This window comes from Cydia fagiglandana, chromosome Z, assembly GCF_963556715.1.
Source record: "Cydia fagiglandana chromosome Z, ilCydFagi1.1, whole genome shotgun sequence".
Taxonomy (NCBI): Eukaryota; Metazoa; Arthropoda; class Insecta; order Lepidoptera; family Tortricidae; genus Cydia; species Cydia fagiglandana.
The window spans coordinates 29586469-29602550 of NC_085959.1; the positions used below are offsets into that span (position 1 = coordinate 29586469).

Genomic DNA, 16082 nt, shown 5'->3' on the forward strand with positions numbered 1-16082 from the left:
CCGCCGTATTGTCGGCATCGAAGACACAGACTTATCGGGTATTCAATTTACTCCGAGGGTATTCAGCTACAATTTGGAAATTGAGTAATAAATAATTATATTTTAGACGGCTATTAAATAAATCAAATTAAATATTATTTCATCACACTTGAGCGAAAAATACCTTATATGCAGGTGTACTGAAGAACAAAGGTCTATATTATTCCCGCGGGAGTTATGGATTGTGAAAAAAAACAGCTAATTGTTACCAGGTTATAATTAACTTCAGCCTACGGCTGTCGTGAATATAATAGACTCTCGTACAATATTCCATTATTACTAAAAGGCATAAGGTCCACCGATGTACAGTTAAGGCTTTTTATTTGAATGTTTTTATAGTACATTCTGCAACATGGGGCGTAAGTTGAATATTGCAAACGAGAGTAAGATAAATCACGACGGCTTGCCGGAGCGATTTATAGTAGAGATGCCACGAATATTCGGCAACTATTCGGTATTCGGCCACTTTGCCTAATATTCGGTATACGGCCGAATGTTACCTATGATTCGGCCGAATACCAAATATCTGTTGTACCTACCTAAAAAGAAAAATTACACAAAAATATAACCAAAACCTAGGTATATTTTAATATTTAAAATGTATTCTTGGAAATTAGTTAAATACAAAGGCACGTTTTTGAGCATTTGGTGATGACAAAATACTTCATTTTTATGATGGGTCTGATTTGATTGACTCTAACTACATTGATTAATTCTGTTCCACATAAAAATATATCTTAGCAAATATTGTGCTTTGTTGCCGAACAGTTTTCATAATAATTATGACTCAAAATGTTCGCATGTTATGCCGAATATTCGGTACTCGGCCTAGAGAGGGGCAGAATATTCGATATTCGGTATTCGGCCAAATTCATTATTCGGGGCATCTCTAATTTATAGACTCGAGTTTGCAATATTATTACGCCCCGAGTTACACACAATGTTTTTCATCACACTTGCGATACAAAAATTAAGTATAAAGACAAAAAACTGTTAATTATGGCACTAGAAACTTCATAGCTCCCTAGGGAGAACGCTTTTTCTATAACTCCCGCTAAACCTGCGAGCAATTCCACATTTATTGAGCGAGTGAGATGAAAAATAATTAGTTACAGGTGTTTATGTCCAATTATTTCATGGTGAGTTTACTTTGGATAGGAAAATTTAAAAATACAACAATATACATAAAAATATTTTATTTCAGTTATTTTGACAATATGTATCAGACAAAAAGTATACATCTCGGTCGAATTAAATAAATAGGTAACACTAAATAGTTATTATTGTTAAAATCGCTCTTAAAATTAATCAAACACACATGAAATAGATAAAATAGTAAAAACAATGACTTAATATTTGTGGTAACTTTATAATGACTTATTACTTTATTACACTAAAAATATCTGACTGAATTGAGGTGTTGTAGCCTTAGGAAATTGTAACTAAAGGATAATACCAACATACGTATGTTAAAAAATTATGAAAGTATTTTTGTATCCGGAAGAGGTTACGGGACTTAGTAGGCCGTCGCCGTCGGTCGTTCGCAACGCAACGCACGCCTGCAGCAGAGTTAGCAATAGCAAGGTATTCAAATGAGCAAAAGTACTTATTGTTACACGGACTAAGAACCTTGCGGATATACATATTTTGACTACCTCATCTTCGCTACTTTCTGCTGCTGCTGCTGACTTAACAAGATTTTAAAGTTTCATCCAAGATCGCGACTAAGACCATTTTGTATTATATATATATTTTAAGTATTGTGGCGCAATATGTATACTTACAATAATAGTTATTTGTTTTACAAGTTGCAAAGTTGTTGTTTAACCGCTCGTGCTAATATTTATATCCGAACAAGTGAAAGATTCGATAAATGGAATCTTGAGCGTTGCGAGGATTTTAAACCACGAGGATTACACAAAATTTGCCCCAGAGTGAAACACTAAAATTTTCACCACACCAAGCCGAAAACCAAATCATATCCAAATGAATGTTTACATATTAATCATCCAAAATCATCATTTAAAAGTCAATTCAACCAGCAAACAGAAGAAAACAACTCAAAATTTGCATTTGATTACTTTGCCTTACATGTGAATAAAATGCAACGTTGCCGAGCGTTTTCCAAAAAAGGTGTACATTTCATTCATGTCTTCTAAAAATTGACTTCTTGGGCTCATTTTACTCAGAATCATTTGTACATTCACGCCGCATACATAAAAATATGCGTCCCAAAATTTTGTATGGAATTTTTTTTATCCAGTGCGTCACGTTCATACAAATAAAAAAGATTTTCATACAAGAATGTGACGATGTGGAAAGGAAATTTTTGGACACATTTTTCATGTATGAGGCGTGAATGTACATTATTCTGAGTAAAATGAGCCCAAGAAGTAAATATTTAGAAGACATGAATGAAATGTACACTTTTTTTGGAAAACGCTCTGCTATCAGTTTTTGAAGTGCAAAGTAAGCCTTTCCGAGCAGGGGGCCGATTTTTTAATTTCGATCGCTCGATTTCGTCACTCGAAAATCGGTGGAAAACAGCGAAATGCTAATTTTTGAAATACGAGCGATCGAAATTTGGAATCTAGGAATTTGAAGTTAGAATACGCTCTTTATGTTTTGGAAATGGCTTTTATTCTGTAGAAGGGTAAAAAAGCTCTATCTTAACGTAATATCATACTTGCATGAATTGCAAACAAGTTGTACAATACATTACGTTGTAGGTAGCTAAGGACCTGTAATTAGTTTTAAGTTAATTGAGTCAGTTTCAGTTTCTATTTAAGTTACTCGTACTTATAAATAGATATGTATGGGAGTGTGTTGGCGTACTTATGCCGTAAACTTACCTACAACTCCTACAAGTGTATGAATTAAGTACAACAAATACAACACATTACGACTTAGGTACATGGTTAAGTTTCGGAACCTGTTTCGGCCCTTAACCCTTTGACCGCCGTTGTCCGGTATAGAAGACAACGATAGAACGATACGCTGGCGCCGTCGTCTTGTATACAAGACACAAATTCAACCACTGAGTTAATGTGAAAATAATAACAATTGCAATTTCATTTACACTCGTGTTCATATTTAAGGTCTTTGTTTTTTCATTTATTTGCTTTTTAAGCCGCTATATAAATCCCTTCTTTTATAATAAGGCATTTAAAAAAATTGCTCCAATTTTCAACATTTTTCATGTTCCTCGTCGCCGTTGTCTTGTATAAAAGACAGCTAGGGATGGGAATGTTAACTCGATATGGTAATTTTTAAAGTAAATATAAAGTCAGAAATATGTTTTTATCTAAGTATTTGAACACTTGTTAATCGCCAATTTTTTTCAACGAATAGTAGGTAACTACTTACTAGAATACGTAGAACGAGAGTCAGATAGGCATAACTATATTTAAAGTTCAGGTAGCTTCTTTAGCTCTATAAAGTAGAGTCAGACAAGTAAATTTGCCATTGTAGATTGTGGACTATTTAATTGCAGAAGAGATAAATTAAAAAAAAAAATTGATGTTATTTTATAGCTTAGTGGGAAGGGATACACCGCAGCGACCGCTTCACACAAGTGTGGTACAGGGACATACCTGTTTATCAGACTTTACTTTTATTGTTATAACATTGAAGTTAATGTGTAATTTTTTTGTAACAAGTCGTTGAACGTTTTTTTGATAAGAGTTTACCTATAGATTAATGTAAACCAAACTGAAATTATAATGATAGATTCTAATTCCGGAATAATATCTTCACTCATTAAAAATTCAACCCACGTGTAATTTTCACTAAAACAGTTCCGGTATATTGACTTTATCGACACATGATGCGCAGCTTTAACGTTACGCCAATAAAGTTTACGTACCGACAAGCGCTTACGCCGTTGACCTAGAGACTATTATTACTTGATCCGCGCGGAAACAGTCCTTGTCGGTCTGCATTGCGGGCAGTCCATGGGCGCCGTTGTCTTGTATAAAAGACTTCTCGTACAGCCTAGTGCGGCGATATCACGTCTTGAATCGACATTGTTTAGTGGTTGTTTTTTATGTTAAATCCCTATATTTTAAACATTTTCGGGTGTAAAACATATGTTTAATTTTGGCAATTTGGAATGAAATTAAAACAGGATAAGAACAAAGCTAAATTAAAAAGATTTTTACCATAATATTGTAAATATCGATATCACTATTTGCAATCCCTAAACTTTTTATTAGTTGTTTACTTAAAATTTGCTCTGGCGTGTGAGTGAGCGTCTTTGCGGACTAGGTCCGGCGGCCAAAAGGTTAAAACCACGCTAAACTAGCTACATTTTTGTAATACACCCGTGAAACAAACAAACTTATTTAACTGGTGAGTTGAAAAAGGTTGTATTTCGCTAGAGAGCAAAGTTGTTTATCATATCGATCCTCAAAGGCCTCGGTAAAGGTTATATTTTAGCACCACTTGCGAATCATTTTAGTTCTTTCACTGTTATGTAACTTATCCGTAAACATCTACAACTTTGCGCTCTTTGCATAATAAATCGGAAAGTTATAAAATTGTAACAAGACAATCAAATGATTTTATAACTTAAATTGATTCGTTTTAACTAAATTATTTGGAGTGTCTCAAGTTTGAGTTACACGTTGCGTGGAACAGGATTTTGTATAAAATAATTGTTAACTTGTCTTATTTGTTTTGGTACACATATTTTATAGTATCGGTATTGAAGGCATGCTAATCCTTCCTTTCTTCGGCTGGTATGAAGTCCATCGAGGCAGAATTAATACAAAACCGTTTCTTGGTGGGCGCCGGCCCGTCATCGAACACGTGGCCCAGGTGAGCGGAGCACTTGGAGCACCGCACCTCGGTTCGCACCAAACCTGGCCGTGTTAAAACTAATAATATATTCGCTCCAACTTTAATTCCGTAACCACAGTCCGTTCACCCACATCACCATTTATTTACACAGATACAGATTGAAACCATTGTGTGATGCCATGAGCACATAATCCGAAATGATATCCAGAGTTGATGTCGTGATTGCAGGCGTGTTGTCGCAGCGTCGCAGGAGGCAGCCAACCGACGGCCATCCGGGCAGCGGGCGGGGCGGGGCGGGGCGGGGCGGGCGGGGCAGCGGGAGCGGGCGGGGGACCGGTATAATGCAGTGCCGATTTCATGCATATTCCAACATTCATGAGATGAGATGCGTTTAATAGCGAGTGAACGTAAACATATAATCATAAAAGTAATACATTAATGTGTGTGTAATATGCAATTTAAATAGAAAATGATCGTGTGATGTAGTAATAAATATTAAGAAGTCGAGAAGAGAGAAGACAAAAGTAACATAAGTGAGCAATGCTCGGGTTAGTACGGGCGACGCATAATGGAATAAAGATTATACGTAACGACGAAAAAGCATAAGAAGACAGTTAAATTATAATTACCAATTTGGGACGACTTACGTTTGCGTTGGGATCAGGATTGTGTCGGAAGGTGTTCAAGGGGTACGGGAAGACAGACAGAAAAAAAGATAAAAATATATTAGCACCAAAACTCCACATTCCCGTCACCGAAATATATTTTTTAAATATTTATATCATAAATATATACATAAATACTGTTTAGTGCTAAAAAAAAGAATAAGGGGTTGTCTTGGAGGAGGGGCTACTGCGTAAACGAAAATCGACTGTTTGCCTCTCTATCGCTCTTTCGTATTCAAGCGATAAAGGCAAATAGACGAAGCCATTCGCGGTTATATATAACTAGGCCTAAACCTGTCTTATTTAGGCACAAATGTTCAACAAGTTGCTAAATAAAGTAGGCAGCTGTACCTACAGCACGTGTTCAGAATAGGGGTTAGGCAGCTAGTTCAGCCGTCCAAATTTGATAATAAAGGTCTGTGCACACCGGCTACGTGTGCGTGACGTGCACGTGCGCGTGCGTCGTTGTAGTATACAGGGCTATAACCGCGAAAATCGAAGTTCGCAAATTGCGGGCATTTTTCTCTATCACTCTTATTACGCCTTCATTGGAGTAAAAGAGAAAGATCCCCGCAATTTGCGAATTTCGGTTTTCGCGGTAGCCCCTCAGATCCTAATGAGAGATGGCACACCGCTTGCGTGACGTGTGCGTGTGCGGCTCCAACATTTTTAGCGCACGCACACGTGCACGTCACGCACACGCAAGCCGGTGTGGCTCGGCCTTAAAAGTTACCGCGGAAATAAAATGTATTGTGGACTGTACTGAGACAATTTTATTAGAATGTAAAAAGCATACTTTGTTTTTGATTTAATCAAAAGTATTTCACCTACTACAGGCTGTGATAGATGCCCAATAGTTAAATAAGTTGAATTCGGGATGAAGATATAAATAAAATGATCATTGCTATTAAAATATTGTTTCTGCTGTCTACAACTACATTATTTCAATTACAGAGGTAATAAAGTAAGCCTCGTTTCAATAATGGAGGTAAAAAGAAGAACAAAAATAACGGTTTTTTAGCACAGTGTCAATTATAGAGGTCTTAGTTGCGATGTGGTCAATTACAGAGGCAAAATTACGAAAAGCGCTAAAATCTAAATTGCAATTATAGAGGTTCCAAAATTTCAATTATAGAGGCCTTTTGGTCTCAAGGGACCGGGACCGGACTTTTGGTTGCAATTATTGAGGTTTTCCATTTATCCAGGTGCCAATTAACCAGGTTTCACTGTACTACCATCTACTTATAGTTCGTTTTTTTTAGCATTAGAAAGAACTTAAGCAGAAGTAAGCTTGTGGTTCCAAATCTGGCACTTTTAGCGGTAATAATTTGAAGTAAATTATATGTATTGACCATTAGATAATTCAATAATTATTAACAATTAAAGAGCCTGATAAAAACTGCACGCTTGCTTCTGTGGAGTTCTTTCTAATGCTAAAAAAAACGAACATTACCTACCCGCGACTTAGTGCATTGGTCAAAATTTTGCTTGTATAACATAGTTTCATATTCCTCCAAGGACTCCAAACAACATACAAAAAATACAGAACTACGTCACGCATTGTTTCTTTATTGGTATAATTTATAATTTTATGTAAGTAAGCACTTCATTGTACGAAAAGAAAGGAATATTGGTTACATCAGATAAAACATGTATAGTATAAAGGCGAACTTATCCCTAAGAGGGATCTCTTCCAGTTAACCTATGTAAAGTGGTACTCGTCGTTAATGGCGAGTTTAATACTGTTCTCAACTATCAGTTGACCAAAAAGGGCGGCGACAACCCTCTTTTCGAACATGTTGCGATGTAATACAAGATTATTAAATTATTTTCAAACAATTGCTTACCACTCGAATAATTGCCCCTACCACAATTTGAACCCGTGCGGTAGCTACATACGTACATAAAGGCAGGCTCACAACGAGTACTCACAGTTAGGCCAATCAAATCAATTTGCTTACACTCATATCCACAATTAATAAGAAATAGTAAACAGACAGATGCAGGCATTATGTTTTATTTACGTGGTTCAATAGCATTTCAAATTAATATTTTTATTTAAAGAAAGCAAACTGCTATCCGTTTGCTCTTCATAATTCTGGATATATGTATGTAGGTTTGAATAAGTTGCTTAGTTACCAATACCAATTACCAATTAGTCATTGTATCAAGCCAGGTTGGTACAAAATACGTATTAAATAGTTATCTACTTAGATTAGGGTCATTAGGTGGTGTTGGCATTTGTCTGTCTGTCTATTTTGTCATAATATTTGTTGTTCTCATTATTTATGTTGGTTTTTAAGTATAATATAAATGTAATTTCTCGTAGTTTATATTATTAATAGTACATTACTACAGAGGCCGGGACGAAAGGGGTTGCCGGCCGAAGACATATAGACGGCCGAGCGAAGCGAGGATAGGTCTGAGCGCGGGCAACCCCATTTCCCGCCGAGGTATGTATAGTGCTTTTCTCAAACATGCAATGAAATAAATAAAATAAAAAATCCACGAAACCCAAGTTTTATTTATAAAAAAAACTAAAAGTAAACTACACCCAAAATATATAACCAACACGTACCTATATTATTATCACGCGTATGTTTTATACGAGTCGCGTATTTTTACTACCTGTATATTTTCATGTATCTTTGATTTTTTCGCCTTGTATCCGTCTGACTGTCGTTTTCGTCACATAAGTTTACATAGTCTTTCATGTTGATATCATGTTTCACATACATCGTTGCTTTATGCATGGAGTAAATAAGTATAATTTCCAGTGTTGATGAATTTGTAGTTACATTCATTTAAAATATGCCACAAAACTGTTTCTAATAAACTGTAAGCCATTTTTCTTAGTTTCTCAAATAATAAAATTGCCGTAAGCAACCATAGGTATACATACTTCGTCTTTGACTTGGCGGCAGAGGCAGCAAGTTATTTAAAATCAATTCTGCTTACGCTGCCAATTCCAACACCTACGATTACAATTAGTATTAATTTCATTATTCCGTCGGAACTCATATTAAAGTAAAAAAATCAACAACGCACCATAAATCCAATAAAACAGAATGAAATTTTTTCAACTTTACCTCCATAACAATTTAAAAAAAAACTACGCGTGTTTGTGTAGACCTTTTTATCGCTAACCTTTAGATTAAATATTTTAAATGTTTTTATTTGTGTAATTAAATTTATAATTTAAAATTATAGAATTTGGTTAATAATGTATTATTTATTAAGTTCATGTTGATTTTATACAAATAAAACTGCAAATTATAGCAAACATTGTTTTTTTATAGGCGTAATGGCAGAGTGTCATTACGAACCATGAAGCAAATACTGCTTCTGGTTTTTTTTTTTAATGGATGAATGCCACAATGCTGTGTCACAAATATCTGTGAAATGAAAATTAAAAAAGAGGACTTTGCCGGCCTAGGCCTGCAAGATTTGTATGAAATGTCATTAACGACCTTTTGTCCTAGCCGCACCTGAAACGTCATACTTCGCAGCCTATTATAAGGAACATAACATCAATATTTCATTGCATGTTTGAGAAAAATGTATTTTGTTCTGTCATCTGCTCATTTGTTTTTGTGAGAAGTTAAAATTGATTACTATCGAAAATTTAAAGTGCTAGAAACTTGTTTGTAGCTTATCAGCTACAAACAAGCTATGGTATGATATGATTTTACAAATTTCTTAACATACCTAATTACCGAGCAGTGGCGGCGCGTCAAAAATATTCGTAGTTGAAACGGAGCGGGAGCTTTAATGACTAATGAAATGAGCTTACTAACTCAAGTACCTAGGAGAATCAAGTGCTATCGGAAACTCGCCACTGTTACCTAGACAGACTGACTAGCGGTGTTGGCGAACGTTAATTGAAATTGACCATTAACCATTACAAATGGGACCGTAAACGGTATCGGACGGTTACAGTTTACGGTTCAATTTGTAATGGTTAATGGTCAATTGAATTAACGTTTCGGCCAACGGCCAACACTGCTGATTAGTATACAACTCTGTATATTAATGTTTTAAGTAGAATAAATATATTATTTGAATGTGTGTAATGTAAGAAGATATTAAAAAGCAAACTTAAAATACGTGTGAACATAATACCTGTAGTTATACATAGATATACATTTATAAAATCTAATTTGCATAGCCAATGCCAGACAACGAACATGCGAGATATAAAAAAGTGCATTTAAAATCAACAACTACGAGTACATATATCATTTTGTCAAGATGAACAGATATTGCTAGCAATTCATTTTATACAAAATCTTAAAAATTTACAATAATGAACAGAGACTTATTTATTAGACAATTCAGACAGCATTGTTATTTTTTTTTTCCCGTATTTACAACAAAAATTACAAGTTGGTCACCAGCATATTTAATAAAATATATTTACGCTACGTCTTACGTAGGCGAACAATGCGCGAACGCGGCGCGGCGCGGCGCGGCGAAAGCGGCCGCCGCCGCGCCGCGCCGCGCCGCGCCGCCTGACATTCGCGTGCAAATCGCGCCGCACCGCGTTCGCAACGAGATCGCTTACGTAGGACACTTCTATGGGCATCAAAGGATTGATTTCGCCGCGCCGCGCCGCGCCGCGTTCGCGCGTTGTTCGCCTACGTAAGACGTAGCGTTAGCAGCCCATCTTGTGCTAATAAAATCTTATAATGATAAATCTTTTAATAATTGTAATCAAAAACTATCTGTTGTATTAATGAAATGCTGAAAACTCTTGTGATGACGAAGGCAACCTGGATATAACCTAATGGAGAAATAGAAACTATGTACCTCTAAATATTATTATCTTATACAATCGTTGATTCGTTGGTGGCCGGAATTTTCGTGATAAGACGAACTGTGGCGACAATCGCCACGCTTATAAACTTCCAAAGCACAATATCATAACATAGTGCTTCAAAATCTAATATTAGTAACACTTATTCAGTGAGTGTTACACAATAAGTATTAGTGTGTCATCTATTTACACTCAACTCAAGCCTCAAGGTCTTTCTTAAGAGGATACAATAGTGGTAACTTTTCCATACAGAATCTTTACCTCTCTGGATTTTGGTCCTAGATGATTTTTTTTTTATACGAGTCAACCCTTACCTATGTCTGTGTGTTTTGCTTTTATGATATTCTGATTTTTATAAGAACTAGGGTACTTCAGCGGTAGGGAACAGCGCTTAAAATGGCTAAACATGCGCCGCAACAGACGCCTAGCATACAAAATCGGCAACAATAAACGCAAAAATTAAAACGGTCAGACACCATTATCACCATTATCTATTCTCTCAATCCATTCCCACTGTTTCGTTACGATTGATTAAGTTTTGGAGGAGGAAAATGTTGAGAACGGAATGATATCAGAGATTCTTATGCATGGTTTTTCGATAGAGCATTAGTTTACATTAGAATAGAAACACCTATTTTTTCTTTTACTTTGTGTGTTTGCATTAGGTAAGGCTAATAAATATAATTTTACTATAATGCATGTGTTCTATTTTTTATGGTTATGCATACTATATTATAAAATGAAAATTAACAACTTAGCTTTAAATGCCCTTCGGACCAAAAACTAGGTAGGTATATTTAATATTTAATATTTAAAATGTATTTTTGGATGGATAGTCAATAACATGAAGACATTTTGAGCATTTGTTGATTACAAAATATTTTATTTTTATTATGGGTCTGATTTGATTGAGTCCAACTACATAAATTAATCCTGTTAAAAAAATCATAGTATATTTTGTGCTTTGTTGGCAAACAGTTATCATAAAAATGGTGACTCAAAGTATTTGCATGTCATACATACCGAGGTGAGCTGAATATTCAGTATTCGGCCAAAACTATTATTTGGGGCATCTCTACTATTTTACAACTCACTCAAAATGTAAAAATAAGATTGACATATGGTTCTAACATTTAAATAGGATTAAGTAGGCAAAATACCTAATTAATATAAATAGGGATTGCAATCCGGTCCGGCGGACCCGGTAATCCGGCCGGATCCGGCACTTATTAGAAGCTACCGGATCCAGTTAAAATCACCGGATCCGGACCGGATCCGGGAAAATAGAAAAAAAGACCGCACGCAGCACCCACTGCGCGTTTTAGGTGAGATGAAGGCGACGGATAGAAGAAAGAAGTTAAACAGAATAAAGAACGAATGAAAAAATCTAAATTTAGTAAAATAAGAAGATATTTAATATGACGATGATTGAGAACAGAAGAGGATTTCCTCCTCTTTCATGTTGGTGGCATGAATCGGCACGATACGATGGTTACTTAAATAATTAGAAGTAAAAATTAAAGGATAGAGATGTCATGGAAGGCATTTGGAACGACCGGTCTGGCCTAGTGGATAGTGACCCTGCCTATGAAGCCGATGGTCCTGGGTTTGAATACCGGTAAGGCCATTTATTTGTGTGATGAACAGTTGAACACAGATATTTGTTCCTGAGTTATGGGTGTTTTTTATGTATATTTATAAGCATATATTTATCAATATACTATACGTATATATATCGTCGCCTAGTAGTACTACCTAAAGCTAGCTAGTACCCATATTACAAGCTTTACTTGGTTTGGGGCTACGAGTAGGTCGATCTGTATAAGATTGTCCCTAAATATTTATTCATGAATTATTTAAGTATTTACTGTGATTTAGGCTATAAAACTATTTTCACTGATAAAAAATGAAAGCAAGATAATATTGGAGCGCATTTCATACAATTTTGGTTAAAAGTAAAATAGCTTGTTACTAGAATGGATGTCAGCGTTACAAATACATAATTCCATCAAAGAACAGTTACGAAAACTTGTCCTTTCAAGAAGTTCCATTTGTCATCCCATAAATATCCCATTAACAGGAATCTAATAATTTTATTGTAAACATAAGCAGAATGTGCATGATTGAATATAATAAAAATAATAAATGACTAAGATTTCAAATATTTATTTTTATTTTGAGATTGACTATGTGACACTTTTTAATACATAGTTTAATTTTATTGTTAAAAAGTAATTTCTTATTAACTTCAAATTGTTCTTTTATGAATAACTTTGTAAAAATACCCTTTATTTCTCATATAACGCATAAAACTTGAAAAATATGTCATTTAATTAACTTTAATATCCTTATACCTAACCGGATCCGGCTGGATTGAAAATCAATCTGGTTTGCAATCCCTAAATATAAAGCTGTGTTTAAAATGCATTGGAATAGTTATTTTTTCAGTTATTCATTAATAAATATACATATGTAAGACATTATTACACATGTGATATGATTCACATTGGAAGCCTGTTTTACAATGAGTTCTCCTGGCATTGGCTGTGACATTGAACATAATGTTCTGCTTGAATAGACATAGTACAAAGCTAGTAGGTATTATGTTATGGTAGAATGAAATGTATGATTTAGAGGAGTATTAGTACATTCAAATCCCAAGCAATTTTATTATTTGTGATGAAAACATACCTGCACTTGTATCCTGGTGCAATGTGACTTTATCTTTAGCTAGGCAATCATTAAACGCCGGCCAGCCACAACCAGAGTCAAACTTGGTTTTTGAACTAAACAAGTCCTGTCGGCAGACTATACACACATACAGTCCTTCTTCGTAAAATTTATTGTAGCACCCTAAAGTAAAACAGTGTGATTAAACATAGAATAGTATGTTATATACATAACACGTATTTATAGTGTTTTATTTACCTGTATATGGTCGTTCGGTTCCAGCCTCTTGAGTGACATGGTATTGCAGTGGTGTTAAACGCTTTTTCAAGGCTTCTTTATCTTCCATTGCTCTCCACACTAAAGCTGTAAATACGGAACTAAGCTGTAGAAGAGCCGCGTCTAGTCTGGCGTGCTGCCAAACTAAACACGACGAGGTTATTTCGTACGACTGTCAAGTCATACCGCGGGCGGAAGAGGCCCTGGGTAGCGATACATACTAACCTGTTGTAAAAGGATGTCTTAGCTTTATTGGTATCACCTTATTATTTAGTCGCTGCCGCAATATTTGTCTGGACGCAATAAATGGCCTGAGTAGAATGCGCATAACTCACATCGCCTAATTCGTGAATATGGTTATGCAATCAAATGCTTTTAAACAGCGATAAGATAGCGTCGCCTTTACACTATAGTCATCCAGCACTGGAAATAGAACTAGGTAGGTAGATACTAAAAAGATGATAAGTAATGACCGTGGCCGTGGTTGCGTGGTGGCTTTACTATATGGTTTATATTTTTATTGACAGCTGCAGCTGGTAGACAGTGTTGCCAATGTCAATTCCGTATTAAAAAAATACCTATAATGTTGCACGAAGTTGGTGGTGGGGGAAATACAAACGAGTCTATTATGGATTATGGAAGTCGGTGCCAAGCAAAATAGTTACAATACTAGTCCTTTCTTCGTAGCGCATATAAAACGGGATATTTTAATTTATCCTCTTTGAAATAGGTCTTACTTTTTTTATGATTGTTTTTTCATTTTTAGTGTTTTTAATGAGTGATGCATTATTCTTCAAGCAAGACTCGTTCCTGTCTGGCCAAGCTAGTCATATATACTGTCACTAAACATTTTTGCGCTTAGGCTGCGTCCCAATTCCAAGTTTCAAGGTCGGGATCTGTAGCCATCAAGATTTGAGGAGTGTCAGAACTAGACCTTAACACAAAAGTTACTTCAGAACTTAGTCACCTCATAACAAAGAGCAGAGGACAAATCGCCAAAAGTGAAATATACGTTATTAAAGACTCCCGTTCTGATCATCATCAGCAGTTCCACATCATCGAATGGTACTGTTTTGGATGAAAATGCTTGGTGTTGGTGAAAATACTAAAATCGCATATGTATGTCTATATGATCAGAGGAGTTCCCTGGATTCCTTATGGATCCCATCATCAGAACTGAGGTTTGACAGAAACGGGACCATAATATACACGTACCGTAATATACTCAATGAAATATATACATCTCTGGCACAGTCTGTCTTAGTGTACTGCATATCCGTTTGGGGAGGTGCAGCAAAAAGCCGTTTTATAGACTTAGAACGAGCACAAAGGGCATTAGTTAAAGTAATGTATTTTAAAAAGATTACTTTTCCTACTGATTTACTGTACCAAATCAGTGGACTTATGTCGGTCCGGAAACTATATATTCTGCATACAACCTTAAAAAAGCACAAGATTCTGCCATATAACCCGAACTATAAAAAAAAAAGAAGACTAATACCGAACATAGCCATGCTACCTAAAACTATTAGAACCAAATTTGCTAGCTCACAATACCAGATACAAGCCTCACATCTCTATAATAAAATAAATAAACTACTAGATATTCACTCAAAACCACATCATGAGTGTAAAAAGCTCATAATAAACTGGCTAAAAACAAAAACATACGATGAGACAGAGAATGTAATTCGGTGATCCTTCAGACACACGCGTGATCAGACACACACACACACACACACACACACACACACACACACACACACACACACACACACACACACACGTACACACACGTACACACACACACACACACACACACACACAGATACAGACAGAATATCTCTAAGGTGGTTCTTTGTTAGTAGAGTAAGGCACTTTGTTTATTTATTTATGCCGAAAAGGTATTATCGCTTACTTTAGTTAGTTAAGTTTAGTTGAATAGTTTACCATGTAAGGTTGCCTCCAGAATCTCGCGAACTAAATTGACAGGTCAATGTGCACAAATGATACCACAGTTTGGCCAGTGCTGTTCATATCGATATTTTCAAAAAAGTATGAATTAGAGAATATAGCGAAAATTCACCGCTAGCGGCGTTACTGTTGCGCGGTCAGTTAAAATGTATCTTTAAGTAATTTAAGTTATTTTACAAATGTTACTTGGTATTTCGAAAACTGTGCAATTTTATAGTAAGTAATAGAGACAAGGATATTGGATAAAAATATTGTAATATTTTATATAGAAATATGTCAGTTTCGCATCCGCACCTCCTGATTTGATCGGTAACGTCACATCACGACCTTACAATCGAAACAACCACTTTTCTCGTCACATTCATATAAATCGAAATCGGTTGTGACCCCTTTATAATTATGACTTAGGTATAGTAAGTGCAATAACTTACCTACTTATCGATATCATTTTATCGACATATACCCGTGACTATTTTTTGTTTGCTATTCCTGGTATCATTTTATTTGTCAAACTCATGTCAATTTAGTTCGCGAGTTTCTGGAGGCAACTGTAGTTGTAGTTAGTTACCTATGTAAGGAAGAGCGGTGTCTCCCAACACAAGCATTTATTTTGCTTACAGGGAGGCTCCATCCCTTTGATCATTTGTACATGTTTTTATCGAATAAAGAATTTTGAATTATTTTTTTTGAATTTTTTGTACCTACATTTTAAAAAAAACCAATTCGTTTCTGAAATGACGGAGTTCTGAGGTAACATGGTAACATACATACAAAATTGATAACTTTGGTCGGTTAAAATTGAATTTCAAGCACACTGGCTCGCCGATGCAACCAAACAGAGA

General features: G+C 35.6%; 1 protein-coding gene across 3 annotated transcripts; it reads right to left on the bottom strand.

Annotated features, from left to right (window-relative positions):
- Positions 1 to 1220: 1220 nt before the first annotated feature.
- On the bottom strand, positions 1221 to 13763 carry LOC134678897 (methionine-R-sulfoxide reductase B1). Of its 3 annotated transcripts, none has more exons than XM_063537643.1 (4): positions 13529 to 13763; positions 13249 to 13353; positions 13012 to 13173; positions 1221 to 4937 (listed from the first exon to the last, which is right to left on the bottom strand). In XM_063537643.1, exons 2-4 carry the CDS (start codon positions 13334 to 13336, stop codon positions 4756 to 4758), a joined length of 432 nt encoding a protein of 143 aa, XP_063393713.1. In that variant the 5' UTR covers positions 13337 to 13353; positions 13529 to 13763; the 3' UTR covers positions 1221 to 4755. The 3 variants fall into 3 exon arrangements, with proteins under 3 accessions (XP_063393713.1, XP_063393711.1, XP_063393712.1); XM_063537641.1 differs by having other exon boundaries at positions 13492 to 13763; XM_063537642.1 differs by having other exon boundaries at positions 1221 to 4901; positions 13492 to 13762.
- Positions 13764 to 16082: the final 2319 nt, after the last annotated feature.

What these genes read in the sequence shown, in the direction of transcription:
- LOC134678897 (XM_063537641.1), bottom strand. Translation starts at nt 13,594, where the DNA reads ATGCGCATTCTACTCAGGCCATTTATTGCGTCCAGACAAATATTGCGG. An exon ending in AAGACATCCTTTTACAACAG is followed by an intron (nt 13,354 to 13,491) that starts GTTAGTATGTAT and finishes CCGTATTTACAG; the next exon opens with CTTTAGTGTGGAGAGCAATG. An exon ending in AACCGAACGACCATATACAG is followed by an intron (nt 13,174 to 13,248) that starts GTAAATAAAACA and finishes GTTTTACTTTAG; the next exon opens with GGTGCTACAATAAATTTTAC.